Consider the following 15,669-nt stretch of genomic DNA (forward strand, 5'->3'; position numbering starts at 1 on the left):
TTAACATAGCTATACATTTAAAATTGGTAACTTGCTCTTGACATAAACAATTTAAAACATTCTACAAATTTGACTTATTTTGCTCATGCACATAATGTTCATCTTCTGTAACTATCACTGCTTCCAGCAAAATCTTACTCTAGTCCAATAAATAACACAAAACAATAAAGTAATTCATGATAACCAAAATAATTAAATAGTAGGAGCAGGTTAAAGATCAGCATTCATTTTTCAAATTAAATTTAAAATCTGAGGTAGTTACTTAGAGGGTTGGCAAGTTTTACAAATAACATCACCAAGCCTTTTAGAGAGAAACACAGCCGCATTAGAATGGAGTCATTAGGCAATACATTTATTTTGAAGCCAATTAACCTTTTGTCAGAGAAATGTCGGAGCTGTAATGGTTTCAGCAGTGGAGGTCAGCCTCTAACAGGAGCACGTATGACAGCGATTACGCTGTCTGACATATGCTGTAGACTGAGAGTACAGCTGCGGAATGAGAATCTGCCTTCGTTTATATTCTGCTCTGCATTTTCAGGGAGCAGGCAATCTTGACCTATCCATTTAGGTAATTAAAGCTTCTATTTGGAAGTGTCCTGCAGGAAGGTGAAATTTGGGGGAGATAAATGGCTGCTGCTCACTGTATCCAGCCACTTCCATCATTTGATGGACTGCCTGAAACAGACTGCATTGCCAGGGCCTCATAAAAATAGAGATGAATTGGGCAGGAGACAATTCTCTAAGGCAAAGCAACTCTGTCATTTTCCTTTTTGCAGCATATAATTTAATTGTTAGCCAAGGTAGACAGCTGACTCAGGGGCCTTTCTCTAACAGATTCTCTACCATCTTCCATTTGCTAAGAAATTATTTCAGTTTATTTACTTATAAGCCAACTTTGTTTGACAATGAGAGATGTCACTTCAATAAGCTCAGCTGGCTGTCACAGATGTGCCATGACTTACCTTCCAGAAGATTTTGTTTCCTTTAGTATCATGCTCAAGGGCAATTGGGAGGTCTCCTCGCTCATAAAACTTGCGAAATGCTGTGGGCTTTGCTGGTCTTTCTTTAAATGCTCCTGCAAGTGGGGGCCCTCTTACCTTAACAAAACACAACCAAACCAAACAAAAAAAAACCATAGTTCAGTGGTAATGTATTTCCAGAAAAAGCCTAATTTATATGGCTCAAAATATAAACAGATAATAAAGAAGAATAATATTGATGTCACAAATTATAATTTGCTTTCTTCTTTACATGCTACAGAATCATAGAATCATATAATAGTTTGGGTTTGAAGGGACCTTAAAATCATCTAGTGCCCACCTAGTTTTATTCCCCATGAGCCCCTCCTTGTTGATGAGAACAAGGTGCAGCATAGCATCTTTCTTCCTTGGCTCCATCACTTGGAGAAGGAAGTTATCATCAACACATTCCAGGAACCTTCTGGATAGCCTACGTGCTGCTGTATTGTCCCTCCAACAGATACTGGCGTGGCTGAAGTCCCTCATGAGAACCAGGGCTTGTGAGCATGACACTGCTCCCTTATGTCTATAGAGGGCCATATCCCCTGGGTCTTCCTGGTCAGGTGGCCTGTACCTGACCCCCACTATAATGTCACCTGTCCTTGCCCTTTCTTTAATCCTGACCCATAAACTCCCAGCTGGCTCCTCATCCATCCTCAGGATGAGCTCCATGCACTCTAGCTGCTCATTCACATTGAGGGTGACACTCCTTCCTCGTCTCCCTTGCCTGTCCTTTCTAAAGAGCCTGTATCCTTCCATGCTCCAGTCATAGAGCCATCCCACCATATCTCCATGATGCCAATAAGAACATAGCCTTGCAGGCATGTGCATGTCTAACTCCTCTTGTTTATTCCCTTTGTGTTGTTCCCCAGGTGCTCTCCTTCTGACTTGTGATACTTCGCAGGGTCTGGGCATCTATTGCTGGCACTGGTATCAAACTGGTATGAGTGGGATGGATTGAGGTCCCCTCTCCCAGCAACTTCAGTTTAAATCCTCTTCACCAGTACCTGAAGGGGCCTACAAGGAAGCTGGGGGGGACTTTTTACAAGGGCCTGTAGTGACAGGACAAGGGGTAACGGGTTTAAATTGAAAGCGGGGAGGTTTAGAATAGATATCAGGAAGTTCTTCATGAAGAGGGTGGTGAGGCACTGGAACAGGTTGCCCAGAGAAGCTGTGGATGCCCTATCCCTGGAAGTGTTCAAGGCCAGGCTGGATGAGGCTTTGAGCAACCTGGTCTAGTGGAAGGTGTCCCTGCCCATGGTAGGGGGGTTGGAACTAGATGATCTTTAAGGTCCCTTCCAACCCAAACCATTCTATGATTCTATGATTAAAAGCCTATGACAGAAGATGGTCTTCCGTTTCTCTGACAAATGGATCCCATCAGCCCTCAGTACACTGGATTTCTCAAAGTGGGTCCCATGATCTAAGTAGCCAAACCCCTGGCTGTGGCACCAGTCCTGTAACCATTTGTTCATTTGCCAGGATCAACTGGCCATTTCAAAGCCCTTTGACCTGGAGGATTGATGAAAAAAATACCTGTGATCCAGAGTCCCTTACCACTGACTTCACTTCTTTGGCAATGATCTACAGGTTTTCTTAACTGCCTTTTTTTTTTTTTTTTTTTTTTTTTGTTACTACTTTCAGGTTGTCCCATAAAAACTTCATATTTCAAAGTAGCTATTTCCATTACCACAGCATGTTTAAGCAAGAAAAAATACCAAGAGCAAAACACCATTCACATTATACAGTAGAAGTTCTTGGAAAATTAAGCATTTCTCCTTGAGAAATATTTTTCCATTTGTTTCTTTATAGAAGTCATTTACTTGGTATCCATCTAATGTAACTGTCCTCACTTTCCATTGTCTTTCTCTGGCCATTACCTAACCTCCTTCACCATATTCCTCCCTCAAATGCTATGGATCTGGTTTTCATATGAATCATAGAATCATTGAATAGTTTGGGTTGGAAGGGACCTTAAAGATCATCTCGTTCCAACTCCCCTGCCATGGGCAGGGACACCTTGCACTAGACCCGGTCGATCAAAGCCTCATCCAGCCTGGCCTTGAACACTTCCAGGTATGGGGCATCCACAGCTTCTCTGGGCAACCTGGTCCACTGCCTCACCACCCTCTCTGTGAAGAACTTCTTCCTGATATGTAATCTAAATTGATACCTAATCAGTACTGATGACTGAAGCACTGGCAGAAATCAATGGAAGTGTCCTCTCAGAGCTCACCTCTCGGTCTGTGATGCCTTGGAGGAAGAAATTTGATTCAGCTCTGCTTAGTTCCTTATCTGAGTCACTGTTGGTCAGCATATTACATAGCCTGAGTGACAGCCCAATTCCAAAATGCTCATGCTGGAACTTTTTTCTCAGCCAAACATAGTAGTAACAGCAACTAACAATTGGCACTAAGATAACAGAATTTCAAGTACTTATAAGAAATCTATTGTTTCAGCTAATTAACAAAGCTAATCTCAAATCCTAAAAGAGACTGAGAGCTAAACTAATCTCAAATGTCCTTGACAACTGATTCTTCCCTGAGAAACCCTTGGCTTTTTTTTGGTTGTTTTTTCTAGCCATACATTTAGGATAAGAACTTTCTACAATTCTCTGTGTGTCTCTTTTTTCAAAAGTGCCTTTATGACTTGCTACCTTTTATAACATGGAAAGTGTCATTTTCAAGAAAAGCTGGGAGCTTCAAGGATCATAAATCATACCCAGTATTTTGTATTGTTCCGTTTGTTTCTCTGTCTTCAGTGGTCCTTATGTTAGTTTCTACCAGTACAGACACTCAGCTTTACAATGAACAGAATGCAAACATGTAACATCCTTTCCTTCATTTTTACTATTCTGTAATTTAACTGTGTTAAGTACAGATCTAAATCTGATTTGGCACTTTCTTCCTCCAAATTCTTTTGACATCATTTTTCACTGACTGAGGTACAGGGGTCCACTAGTGACATGTCGATACGCTACTTGACTACAAATTGCTTAAACTAGGGCTACCAAACTGTGAGGTATTGTTGCACATTGCTGTCACAGATAGACCACATCTAGTGAAAATAGATTTGATATGCATAGCTTAGTAAAAACATCTGCAGCAGTTGAGAGTAATACTCCAAGAAAAGCATTTCTAACAAATATAAAGAAATCTACATTTATTGGTCTGCAGAAGAACAATTTGTTCTGTGTCACTACTATAAGTGCTTTCACTTGTACTTAAAATTATTTTTCTGTGTTCTAGGCAAGTCTGTAAGTCACTGCTCAATTGAGGCCCCTAGGAAAGCATTTATGTTCTTTTTATGTATTTTTCACACAGGACCTTCACACATCCTTTAAAACATTATTTTCTGTAAAATATAAGGAGTAACTGTTATATTAAATTTTTACTTAAATTATTGATAAAGAAAATGTCTTGATTACATGAGATACAATCTTAATTACTTCTTACAGACTATCATCATGCAATCGCAAACTACAGCTTATCTGAAACCAAACATCTTCTTCCATACTCATGTTAGTAAATTTGCTATGAAACTTCCTCTATTACATTTTTTAGAAAATATGTTTCTGTTAATTTGATTTTTTCCTATTCTTTATTCAGGAACAAAACTAGATGGGCTAAAAGGATCTTGATTATCACATCCATTTCTCTATTATTCCTCTAATATTCTTCTATTATACATATAAAGTCTTTAAAAAATTGCAAATCTGTTTATTTGTGTCTTGACTGTTTAAAGGCTGTTGTGCACTACCCTTACTTCACTGGTTAGAAACCACATCTTAAATAGTATGCCCATCTGGTCTGCTGCCTCATAAAAAGGTATAGTAGAATTAGAAAAGGTTCAGAGGAGGATAATGACTGAGGATAAGGAGTGGCTTTCACAAGAGGGGAAAAAAAGAAACAAACAAACAAAAAAACAAAACAAAAACAAAACAAACCAGGAAAATTATGACTAATGAGGAGTATAATTAAGATCCATAAAACCATGACTTCATGGAGAGGATGAATAAAGACAGATTTTCCACTGTCTTGTTCAGGAGAAGTACAGGGCATCAAAAAGATCTAGTAAGTGACAAGTTTGGAACAAACAAAAGTAGTTACGTATTCATGCAGCAAGTAGTGGATGTATAGAACTCCTTATCAAAAGTCAGTGTTAGGAATCATAAAGTTTCTGTACATTCAAACTGTGACAGGAAAAGCTGATGAAAGATAAATCCATTCAGGTTTACTAAATCCACATTATCAGTGATCAGAAATACAGTATTATCCTTTTTCATGTGATCAGTCTGTCTGGTAGATCTCCTAGCATTACATTTAGTCTCTCATGGCCACATCACACTGGCATCTCATAGTTTTCCTTTGATTAACTGCCACAGCAACTATCTTTTCCAGTTGATGAGTTCTATATTAATAACAGAATTTCTTGTCATTAGTTTTAAGTGTGTTATCTTGTACTTTGTACTATTATATTTAATTCCATTTCTATTACACCAGTTCTCAAGGGCTTTTACTTCCATCTGTGTGACACCATGATCTTAATCTGTTTTAATAACAACTGCAAATTTTATGTCAACTATAAATTACATTACACAATCTTTTTTTTTTTTTTTGGTCAAGGTCACTAATGAAAATACTAAATAATGTTAGTCCTAAAGCCACTTCTTAAGAAGTTCCATTAATAACTTTCATCTATGATCATATCTCTCATTTCAACATTACATGTCATTATTGTCTCCACTTCAATATGGAATATCTTACCCATCTTATTAATCTAATAATTGTGTAAAACTAGCGAAGTAGTGTGTATAGCCAAGAGAAGCAGCTTGAAAATAGTGTAGAGAGAAATATGTTAGTTTTCCCTTTGTCTTAAACATGTTTTTTCTTGCCAGTATGGTCTGTAATAGGCATAGAGCCTTTTTAAATACCAGGAAGAGCAGCTGACTCCAAAGCAATGAAATCATCTAGACAGGAATGAGTCTAAGATCTACCTAGAACAAAGCAAGATCACCCATCAGGAAGAGAATGGAACTGTCCCTGCATTGCAGAAATGGTACATTGGATGAATGAAGAGTACTGTTGCTCTGCTTGAATTTTATTACCTGGAGGCAACTTGTTCCTTTTGTTTGCATCTGATAAAAGTAGACTATGAGACATAGCATGTCTAAACTTAAACTGTTTAGTTTTTGCAAATACTTTTCTTTCCTTCCTATCTTTATTTCTAGGGAGACCATCACTACCATATTTGGTATTCTGAACACTCTCCTTTTATGCAGACCTCTCTTTGGGTCATTCTAGCCATGCATCTTCAACAGTCTGCCTGAGGAAAAGTATGTATGTATAATTTACTTTTTCACTTTTTAAATTTCCTGATCTATTTTATGGGGTATTTTTTAATACTTTGATTTTAAGTAGCGCTTTTTGAGATCAGACTTTTTCTTTGCTTTCTATTTGCAGACTATCACAATGAAGGAATGCCAGTTAATTGCTATAAAAAAGTAATAAAAGAGCAACAATTGAATTGTGGAACAGAGTATCCACAGTGAACAGCTGTCTCAAAACCTTTGGGTGTCAAGTTCTCCAAGAAACAAAGTCAATTTTATCTCTTTTCTGCTTTTCATACAGAAGAGATGTTTTTCACAATAGAAAAATGTTTTTCAGCTGAATGACCATTCTTAATAGCTTTCTTCCTTTTGCATATTTAGCATTTCTATATGTACAACTTATTAGGACTTTCCTAGCTGCAATGTGACAGTTTCTGAAGACACATCTGGCCCATAATTTCAGGGGAAAAATGTAGAAATCAAAGGGATAACACCTACTGATCCTAGTGATAGTTGAAATAATCTGATTTGCCAGCCTGCTTACATAAACTATGTTTTTCAAAATCTTACAGAAATGTTATGGCTTCAACTTTTAGGGTAAGACTGATATGCTTTTACTAGATCATGGGCAGCTGCTCAAAAAAGGTTGTTCCTGGAGGTTGGTATTGGGTTTGATACAGTTCAACATATTTATAAAGGACGTGGGTGACAGAACTGAATGCTTGCTTACCAAGTTTGTGGATCATACCAAACTGGGAGAAGAGGTGCTATACACTAGAGGGAATAGCCACCATGCAGAGAGGCCTTCACAAACTGAAGACAGGGTCAGAAGGACTGCAGTGTCTTGCACATGATGTAGAATAACCCCAAGCAGCACTACAAGCTGGGTGGGATCTGACTAGATGGGGTGCAGCTTTGCTGAAAAGGACCTGGGGATTCTCACGGACAGCACTAACCTTGAGCGAGAAATGCCTTTGTAGCAATGAAGGCAGAATGTGATCTGGGCTGCATCGGTAAGGGTACAGTCAGCAGATCAAGGAATTCCACTCTACTTCACATTTGTTCGGACACACCTGGAGTATTGTGTCCAGTTCTGGTCCTCTTAGTTCATGACAAAAACTGACAAAAAAAGGAGAGGGTCTAGCAGAGGATCATTAAGAACATCATTGGTCTGGAGATCTTCGCAGAAGTTTCAAGGAACTGGATGTGTTCAGCCCAGAGAAGGTTCAGGGGAGGATCTAATTACAGTTTCCCAATCCCTATCATATTACAGAGAAGATGGAGGTATTCTCTTCAGAAGGATGCACAGGACAAGAGACAACAGATGCAAATTTCTTCAAGGGAAATTGTGGCTATATACAAGGTAAGAGCTCTCATCATCAGAAAAATGAAACACTGGAAAAGGTTGTCTAGAGAAGTGGTGGAATCTCCCTGAAAATATTCAAGATTTGGCTTGGCAGGGACCCAAAAAAACAATCTTAAACCCCAGCTTTCAACAGGAAGCTGGACCAGATGATCTCCAGAGGTCCCTCTCAGCTGAGGCTTCTCTGTGATTTTACGTTGGTAAGTCAAATATACAAAAAGAAAGAACACAATGCTTTTCCTTGAGAGAATGAGTTTTGTCCTACATTTTATACTGTTATAGTTAATAAAAAGGTAATTCTGAAAATATTCCATTTATTGGAAAAAACTCTAATAAATACTATCTTTTTCAACCTAACAAAAATATTTAATTGCAACATAGCTAGAAAGATTAAGATTAGAGTTCCAGTTAATTAAGGGCTAATATTCATGACAGCAAAATATATGAAGCAATAAACAGCTTTTGAGGTTCGTTAAATGCCAAAAAGAAGTTGAAGAGTTTGATAATTGCAAAACTAATTTATTGTAATTCTATGCCATTGAACTATGTGACAAGATAAAAGATACAAGCCATTAAGAAACACCGTATTTCTTTCATTGACTCAAGGGGATTTAAAACCATTGTATCAGGTTGTATTCTTAAGACTTTTCAGTGATGGCATATTAGAAAAATTACTAAGAAAAATTATTTGAAGCCAGATTTAAACAGCAATTATTTGAAGACTGAATTTTCCAAATTTTCTGAGTGTCAACTGTTTGTTTAGAGACCTAAATATGTACCTGCACATGACAACTAGTGATTTTTGTGACAACTAACATTAATTTCACCAGCAGTTTAAGCCAGACAGAAATTGACACTGACACGGAGATAAGTGGCCTTTCCCACCCCATATGCCTGGATACTACCACAATGTACTGCACTCCCTTAATGACAGAAGCTTTCACGGAGGTGTTCAGAGGACCAGACCAGGAACAAAGGGATGTTTCTGTTTTGGTTTGGTTTTTGGTGGTGGTGGTTGGGGTTTTTTTGGGGGGTGGTGTTTGTTTCTTTGTTTGTTTTTGTTAGGTTGCTTTGTGAAATATTAGATCCTTATGGTAGTTTACTACAAGAATGAGTGAATACCAAAGCTGGCATAAGGGAGGGAGCAGCATGGAATGGGACAGGAAGAAATAGGAGACATTCTTCAAGAAGCAGTGCTGAATTTATATTGAACATCAAGAATTAATTTCACATACAGTTTCTCATCTTCCCATGCCGACATCGGTTGTTTTGTTCAAATCAGAAGTCAATAATTGTTCAAGTGTTGTGTGAAACATGAAAGATGTGATCACTTATTAAGTTGTAGGAATTAAGATATTGAGACCAATGTTTCTACTTCCTAAAAGTAAAACGGAATGAGATTCTATTGTTGTTATATAGTGATTCATTAATTATTATTAAACTAACAATCTACTTGGCTAATGCAGCATAGTCCAACTGGCAACCCACTGATTTCCCCACAGGAAATATCACCATTTATTTCCTTGTGTGCTGGAGCCAGAAGCTGCTGCCAAATCCTAATATAAACCTCAAGGAAAACCCAAGATATATTTAATAAGTCAAATAAATTACACCATGAAATGAAGAAACACACAAGCTAGCAGGAGCAAAAGCCAAATAATATACCTAACATTATGCAGTGCCACGTTCACATACAAAGCTTTACTAGAACCATCAACCACCAGGTCCTCATCCATATAGTGTGACAGAGCTCTTAACTTGGCTGTCCAGGCATCTGCAAAACACTGCCTAGTTACAACTTGTGCCCAGAGAGCAAGCCTAGGTGCAAAAGCTGTGATCCCCAGTTTGTGATTCTGTAGTTAGTATGCACAAAAGTACCCTACATGTGTCTATATTGTAACACAGAGAGTCCATCATTAAGACAAGCCCAGCAATCATGTATGAGAAAACATCAAGATTTTGGCAGTTACCTACCAACACAACAAAACAATAGCATGATAATAATATTTGGTGACATATCCACATTTTTTCTAATAAACATGAGTAACAGTAGTAGCAAAAACTTGGAAACACAAATCTTAGCAAGTGCTAACAATCAGAATCTGCCCTGGGCATCCCCAAGAGTGTCTACTCTGACAGGCAATAAGCAACAAAGCCTGTACTGCTCTGTCTTCGTCTACTGATCCTAATTTTATTAAACTAACAGAGGTGGTTAATACATTCTACAATCGTATTTTGGTTTCCTATGCAGACACACCAAAAATTGAATGAGAAACTTCAAATGACAGGAGAGGCACAGTAAGATGTCCCAGTAGGTACTCTTGAGTTCCACATTAATTCCTTTTATTCAATATCATTATCACAAGCATTTAATATCAAAAGAACACGATCCATCAACATGTATCAGACAAAAGCTTTTTATATCCAAAAGGAAACAGGGAGATCTTTCTTCACATGTGCCACTCTTCATATGTTTCAAATGTTGCCACATTTAATGCTTAAAAGCTGCTTCTGGGGTTCCTGCAAAAAGCTGGACAACTGATCAAAGCCCATCTCATAGCTTCAAAAGTCAAAATGAGAGAAATCAATTTTAAGACCCCAAAATCAAACTACTGATAGAAGGTCAGCAAACATTATGAATGCTTCTAAAGCACCAGAACTTGAAAGAAAAATCAGACGTGATTTTGTACAAAGATATTGTATGTCATTATTGCCTTGAGACACTACTGAAAGTAAGTCATAAGCTGCATATGGAATTACTCCATTTCATCACCTCAGAAATGTTATTTTTGATTGGGGAAAAGATAAGCTGTTCTGATAAGCCACATTTGCCTGTGTTATAAACTCCTCTACAGCACTTTGTTCTCAGAAGGTCCTCCATCTCTTATTCTCTAATGGAGTATAGTGTGACTATTTCATAACATTTGGATTTCTCTCCTGATGCTTGCCAAGCAATTTCCTATAATGCAAAGGGAGAAGAGTGACAACTGCTAATATATTTCTCTGCTTCCCGTCTACAGATGAACACAGCATTTTTTTCTTGCTTTATTAGTTTCACAGGGCTTTCCAGTGCATCAATTCCACTAAATCTGGGAGCCTCCTAAATTTTCCCTGCTTGTGAAATTTCTTCCATCTCCAGTCTAACGTTCAGAAAAATATAAATTTACTGGGAGTACATTTGGTTGCATGTTTCAGATGGGATCAGAAGTGTGCTTCTGAAGTGGCACCCAATTACGGTTCATATCAGGAACCAGTTTCTAAGAGAATGAACTGGAGTCCTTTCAGATTAGAGTCAGTCTGACTGAAGAAAATTCCTGAAATGTGTAAAACACCACATCCTCAGCATCAACAATTTTCTTTTGGTGATCATCTCCTATTGCCCTGCACTGCTCCATGATGTAGAAGTAACTACAACATTCTTTGTGGCAGCAGATGTAATTTTGGATGTCAAATCAACATGTTTTAGTGCTACATACTGCAAGTTAGAAGCATGTGGTTGGCTAAGAGACAAAATGAAACGTGGCTTTTTTAAAAAATAATATAATTATTTTTTTCCTGATTTCTGTACTCTAGTTCTTTATAATGCTTCTATACATTATCATGGCATATCTGTGTGTATTTCAAAGTAAATAAGGGTTGGTAAACATGTAAAACCTTAGGAAAGTTATTCTCAGCCTGTTTTGCATTTCCCTTAAACAGACCTGTATGAAGGTCCACGTTGGAATACCACTAACATCCTGAATTATTGTGACCCTGACAGGGAACACCTAGGGAAGAGAATAAAAGCAAGACCATAGTATAGTGATCCTGTTTATTATTATACTAAATTTCCAAAGTCCTGCCCTCCCTTTCAGTTGGATCTCTACTATCTCTTACACTGGTTTTGGTGTTTGCCTGACCCTGCACCGAGCCATTTCAATGCTCTAATTTGCCAGGATACTATTCACATTACTCTGTTAACATTAGTTTTTTGCTGGAGGGTGCATTGAAATGGTTCAACAGAGTTGGAATGCCACCACAGTTGCTTAAAAAGGTTTGTATCTAAACAGCCACAGCAGATCAATTTTCTTTCCAACTTCATGTATGCCTTGCTTTCAAAACCCCCCAGAAAATTAGAAAGATGGATCTGAAAGTGAGATGACACTAACAGCTAGATGTAAAATTATCCCCCGCAAACTTCACCTCTTTATAAACATAAAGGAAAAAACCTGGTTTTGTCAACTTCTTTTGCATCACCTGATAAAATTTACTGACTGTTGTTCATAATTACTGCTGAAATATTTATAGAGCATTTAGGAGTTGCTTATTTAGAAACTTTTCCTTGCCTGTCTTAAATGGATAGCAAATTTCACTTGTAGGAAATAATTCAATTCTCAGCTTACTCTCCGTGCAGGTGTCAGCAGACTGCATTTAAGTGAACTGCCAACCTTGCTTGATGAACAAAACTCAGAAGACAGTTTTATATTTCACTTTTGAGATATTAAGCCACATAAGTGAGGGTCTTTAATTCATGATGAGAGTATGTAACATGCGTGTTTGCTCTGACTGCATCAATAAATTGTGAAATCTTGCATTTTTTAATACACTTGAAAAAACCAGTATTTATCAAGAACAGGATGAAATTTTAGGATTCCCTCAAAACAATCTAGTTATTTTTCTTCTCTCAAATCACTTCATGAATAACATAATATGTTGGAAATAAAACACTTCTGCTTTAACTTAATTCAAAAGGACATGCCTGACTATAAACATCTGATAATTTCCACTGAAATCAATATATAGGCACAATTCACAGGAAAATTAATATGTGATAATAATTTTCTGGTTTTTATATGAATGAAAGCAGCTTCTTATACTATTATGAACATTACTATCAATAACAGTAGAAATCACTGTCACATGTACTGATGCCACTGGCAAAGAGCCTTTCAACAAGTCAGCTGTTTGTCGCTTGACCATCTGTGCCTGTTGCCAAGTACACCTTATACAAATATTAAGCTGCCACTGACAATATAGAAAAAAGACAGCGTAGCTGATGTGTCACCACATTTACCTGTAGTTTAATCAGCTTTCTAAAAATAGTGTATCAGAAAGCATATGTGAAAAGCCTTTTTGTGTGTCTGAGTGGGGTTGTCTGCTGGTTTCGTGGACAGTTCTAAGGCTTTTAGGAGAATCCTAAAATATTAAAATATAAGAAGAATCAACATTCTTAAAGCTACACATATGTTCTCTACATAGGAGGGCTTCTGCCTCCATCTGTTAAAATTTAGTGCCATATAACACTTGAATTATCTTCATGTTTCTTTATCTAGTTAATAGAAAGCCAGTCCAGCACTTCAATTTATTTATTTGTTATCATTAGAACCAAACACACAAAACCTACACACATGAATCCTTCACTTGTATTCCTTTCTTCTAGGAATATACATGCAGCTTCTCAAAATCTGGGGTGTGTAACATTTCATCTATGTGAATATTTTTTCTACTTCTCTAATTGCCTTATTCCTTTCAGATTCAAATCTATTACAAATAATCATGTAAGATATTACTGGGACAAAATAGTAGCATAAAAGTTTGTTGGTATTGAAATCAGAATTTAGAATATGATGCAATATCTCTTCTTCTGTATGGCAGGTTCTTTTCTTTTCCCTTTCTCTCAGTGCTAGTGTTGCTGATGAAGGTATGTATTAACCTGCTAAGATACGTGTACTTTTTGCAAGGACAACAGATCAATGGCTTTCTTTGACATTAAATTCAAATCATTCCCTCACAGAGAAACCCTAATAGGAAAAGAATAGTTGTTTAATTAAAACTCTATGCAATTGAAAAGTTTTTAACAATCTCCATTTGTCTTTTTCATATAGGTAAAAAAAAATGCCCCTAGGAGAGGTAAAGCTTTCCTTGGTGAAAGAGAGTCAATTTTGTGTTATATCAGAATTCAAAATAGGATGCAAGTGAAAAGGAGCTCTTACACAATACTGAGACACTGAGGAGATGAGATACTGACCGTGGCTAGGTTGTGATTGTGGAGGGACAGAAATGTTTGTCATAGGTCATATTGCTATTAATTTAGTAGATTTTGTATTCAAGATGCTTTTCATATTTGCAAATGCAGGATTAATAAAAACCTTTTTGTAGTCATATATATTCTCCATATGTTTATTTTTCAGTCTCCATAACCACCTAGACTTAATGTTTGTTTGCATCCTTTTTCATTGAAAAATAATTTTTCATGTTTAAAAAGGTGTTGATGAAATTTGATTATGTTAATAATTTCAGCACAGCTGGCAGAAATGTTGTCTGTTACTGGTGACTATCAAGTCTGCATATCTTGACGAGAAATATGAAATATTTAAACAAAAAAACTTCAAACTTCCTACTCTGTGGGCTTTTATTACAATTTATATTTATTGAATATAGCTATTTCTAATTCTCATCTGCCATGTAGCATCTTTAATCCATACAGCATTGTTAATATGAGCTAAATCAATCTGTCCCATATTCAGGACAGGGAGAATTTTGTGGTCTTTTTGAGGTCTGGAAGATATGTGGGACTCTTTTGCTAATTTTTAAAAAAGTTCTTACAATTAAGTTATTCATACTTCTTAGTTTGGCAATCATATGTTAATTTTTGTTAATCTTCAGTGACAAGTTTAAAATTTTTCCCATATCAAGTCTCATGTTTTTCTTTAACAATTCCTCCATTTATGTGTGCTCTGACTTAAGAAATGGTTTTAAATTGATTTAATCTCTCTTTGCCTTGAGACCTTTTTTGAAGCCTCCTCTTTTGCTGAAATTACTGAATTGTCTTCAGAAGTATCTATAGTTAATAAACTGTGAGTTCTACCATAATTTTTTTAAAAGACCATTTGGGCAGAAATTGATATTAACTGTTTGGACATCATGATGTTTCAGGTATGTGGTGAAGTAGAGCTAGATCAACTTTTTTTACTGAATGTGACACATTATTTCTGTTGTGATCAAAAGTGTCTTGAAATATTAGAAATATCTCTCTTTTCAGCAAGCTGATTAGCTTTAGACAGGAAAGTACTGACAGGGTTTTTGGGCTTTTTTTTCCATTTTGAAAAGAAGTCTGAGACCCAGATTCTTTTCAGCATCATCGTCATTCACTGACATATGCTGCCCAACTGCTTCAGTGTAATTTCCTCAGTTTCTTTCTGTGCAAGATAATTAGAACTTAAAATGTCACTTGAGCAGCTTGCTAGCCTTCTTGTCCTATACATTTATGTGATTATAGATTTGGCTAGGTATTTTTTTTTCATTATTAAATACATCTTTCATTCCATCTAGTCTTGAAACACCGAAGAATGACGTAAGTTTTACTGTGTTTCACAGGAATCTTCTTGGAGATGTTTTTTGGCATAGGAAGACATCTTCTATCTAGCTAGTCAAAACACAGTTTTTGCAAATTTTTTGGAGCTTGCTTCATTCTTTGCACTCCAAGAATCCCCGTGACAGTTCTAGAGTACTTTCTTTAACTTACAGCAAATATGACCAACTGTGCATTTTCTTTTCCTCATCATGATTATTTCCTCTTCTTATACACCGTCTCAGGAGCTGTTCTGTTAGGGTGCTGATGGGAGCAGAATCAACCTTCCCCAGTTTTGAGCTTAGTAAGGAGCATGAAGATAGTCACAGGTGAAAGTCAAAGGACAGAAGGAAAGTATCTTCACTATATTTTATTAGCAAACTAGCCATAACTACCTACACAGTGAATGTATAAAGCTTAATGATAATTTTCTTTTCTTGGTGATTTGAAGATTCTAAAAAATGAACAAGGACTTTTTTACTTAAGAGAAACTGAAAGGTGAGCACAATGGCATGCACAAATATATGCACAATGTGCATACCCTTTCCAGAATAAAAGTGGTTCTTTTGTCAGATTGTCTAATTCATCTAATTCATCATTTTTGCATTGTAACATCTAAGTTCCTGCT

At 36.8% G+C, this 15,669-nt stretch overlaps 1 protein-coding gene across 1 annotated transcript in view; it reads right to left on the reverse strand.

Moving 5' to 3' along the window:
• Positions 1-962: 962 nt before the first annotated feature.
• LOC104509135 (parkin coregulated gene protein homolog) overlaps positions 963-15,669 on the reverse strand; it is a gene marked incomplete at its 3' end in the record, with an annotated part of 50,492 nt that continues 35,785 nt past the window's right edge. Inside the window, exon 2 of the mRNA XM_010150974.1 lies at positions 963-1,097. Coding sequence (XP_010149276.1) covers positions 963-1,097 — 135 coding nt within the window. The remainder of the gene's footprint in view (positions 1,098-15,669) is intronic.

The sequence above is a fragment of the Eurypyga helias genome, unplaced genomic scaffold (assembly GCF_000690775.1).
Source record: "Eurypyga helias isolate BGI_N326 unplaced genomic scaffold, ASM69077v1 scaffold7684, whole genome shotgun sequence".
In the NCBI taxonomy this organism is placed as follows: domain Eukaryota; kingdom Metazoa; phylum Chordata; class Aves; order Eurypygiformes; family Eurypygidae; genus Eurypyga; species Eurypyga helias.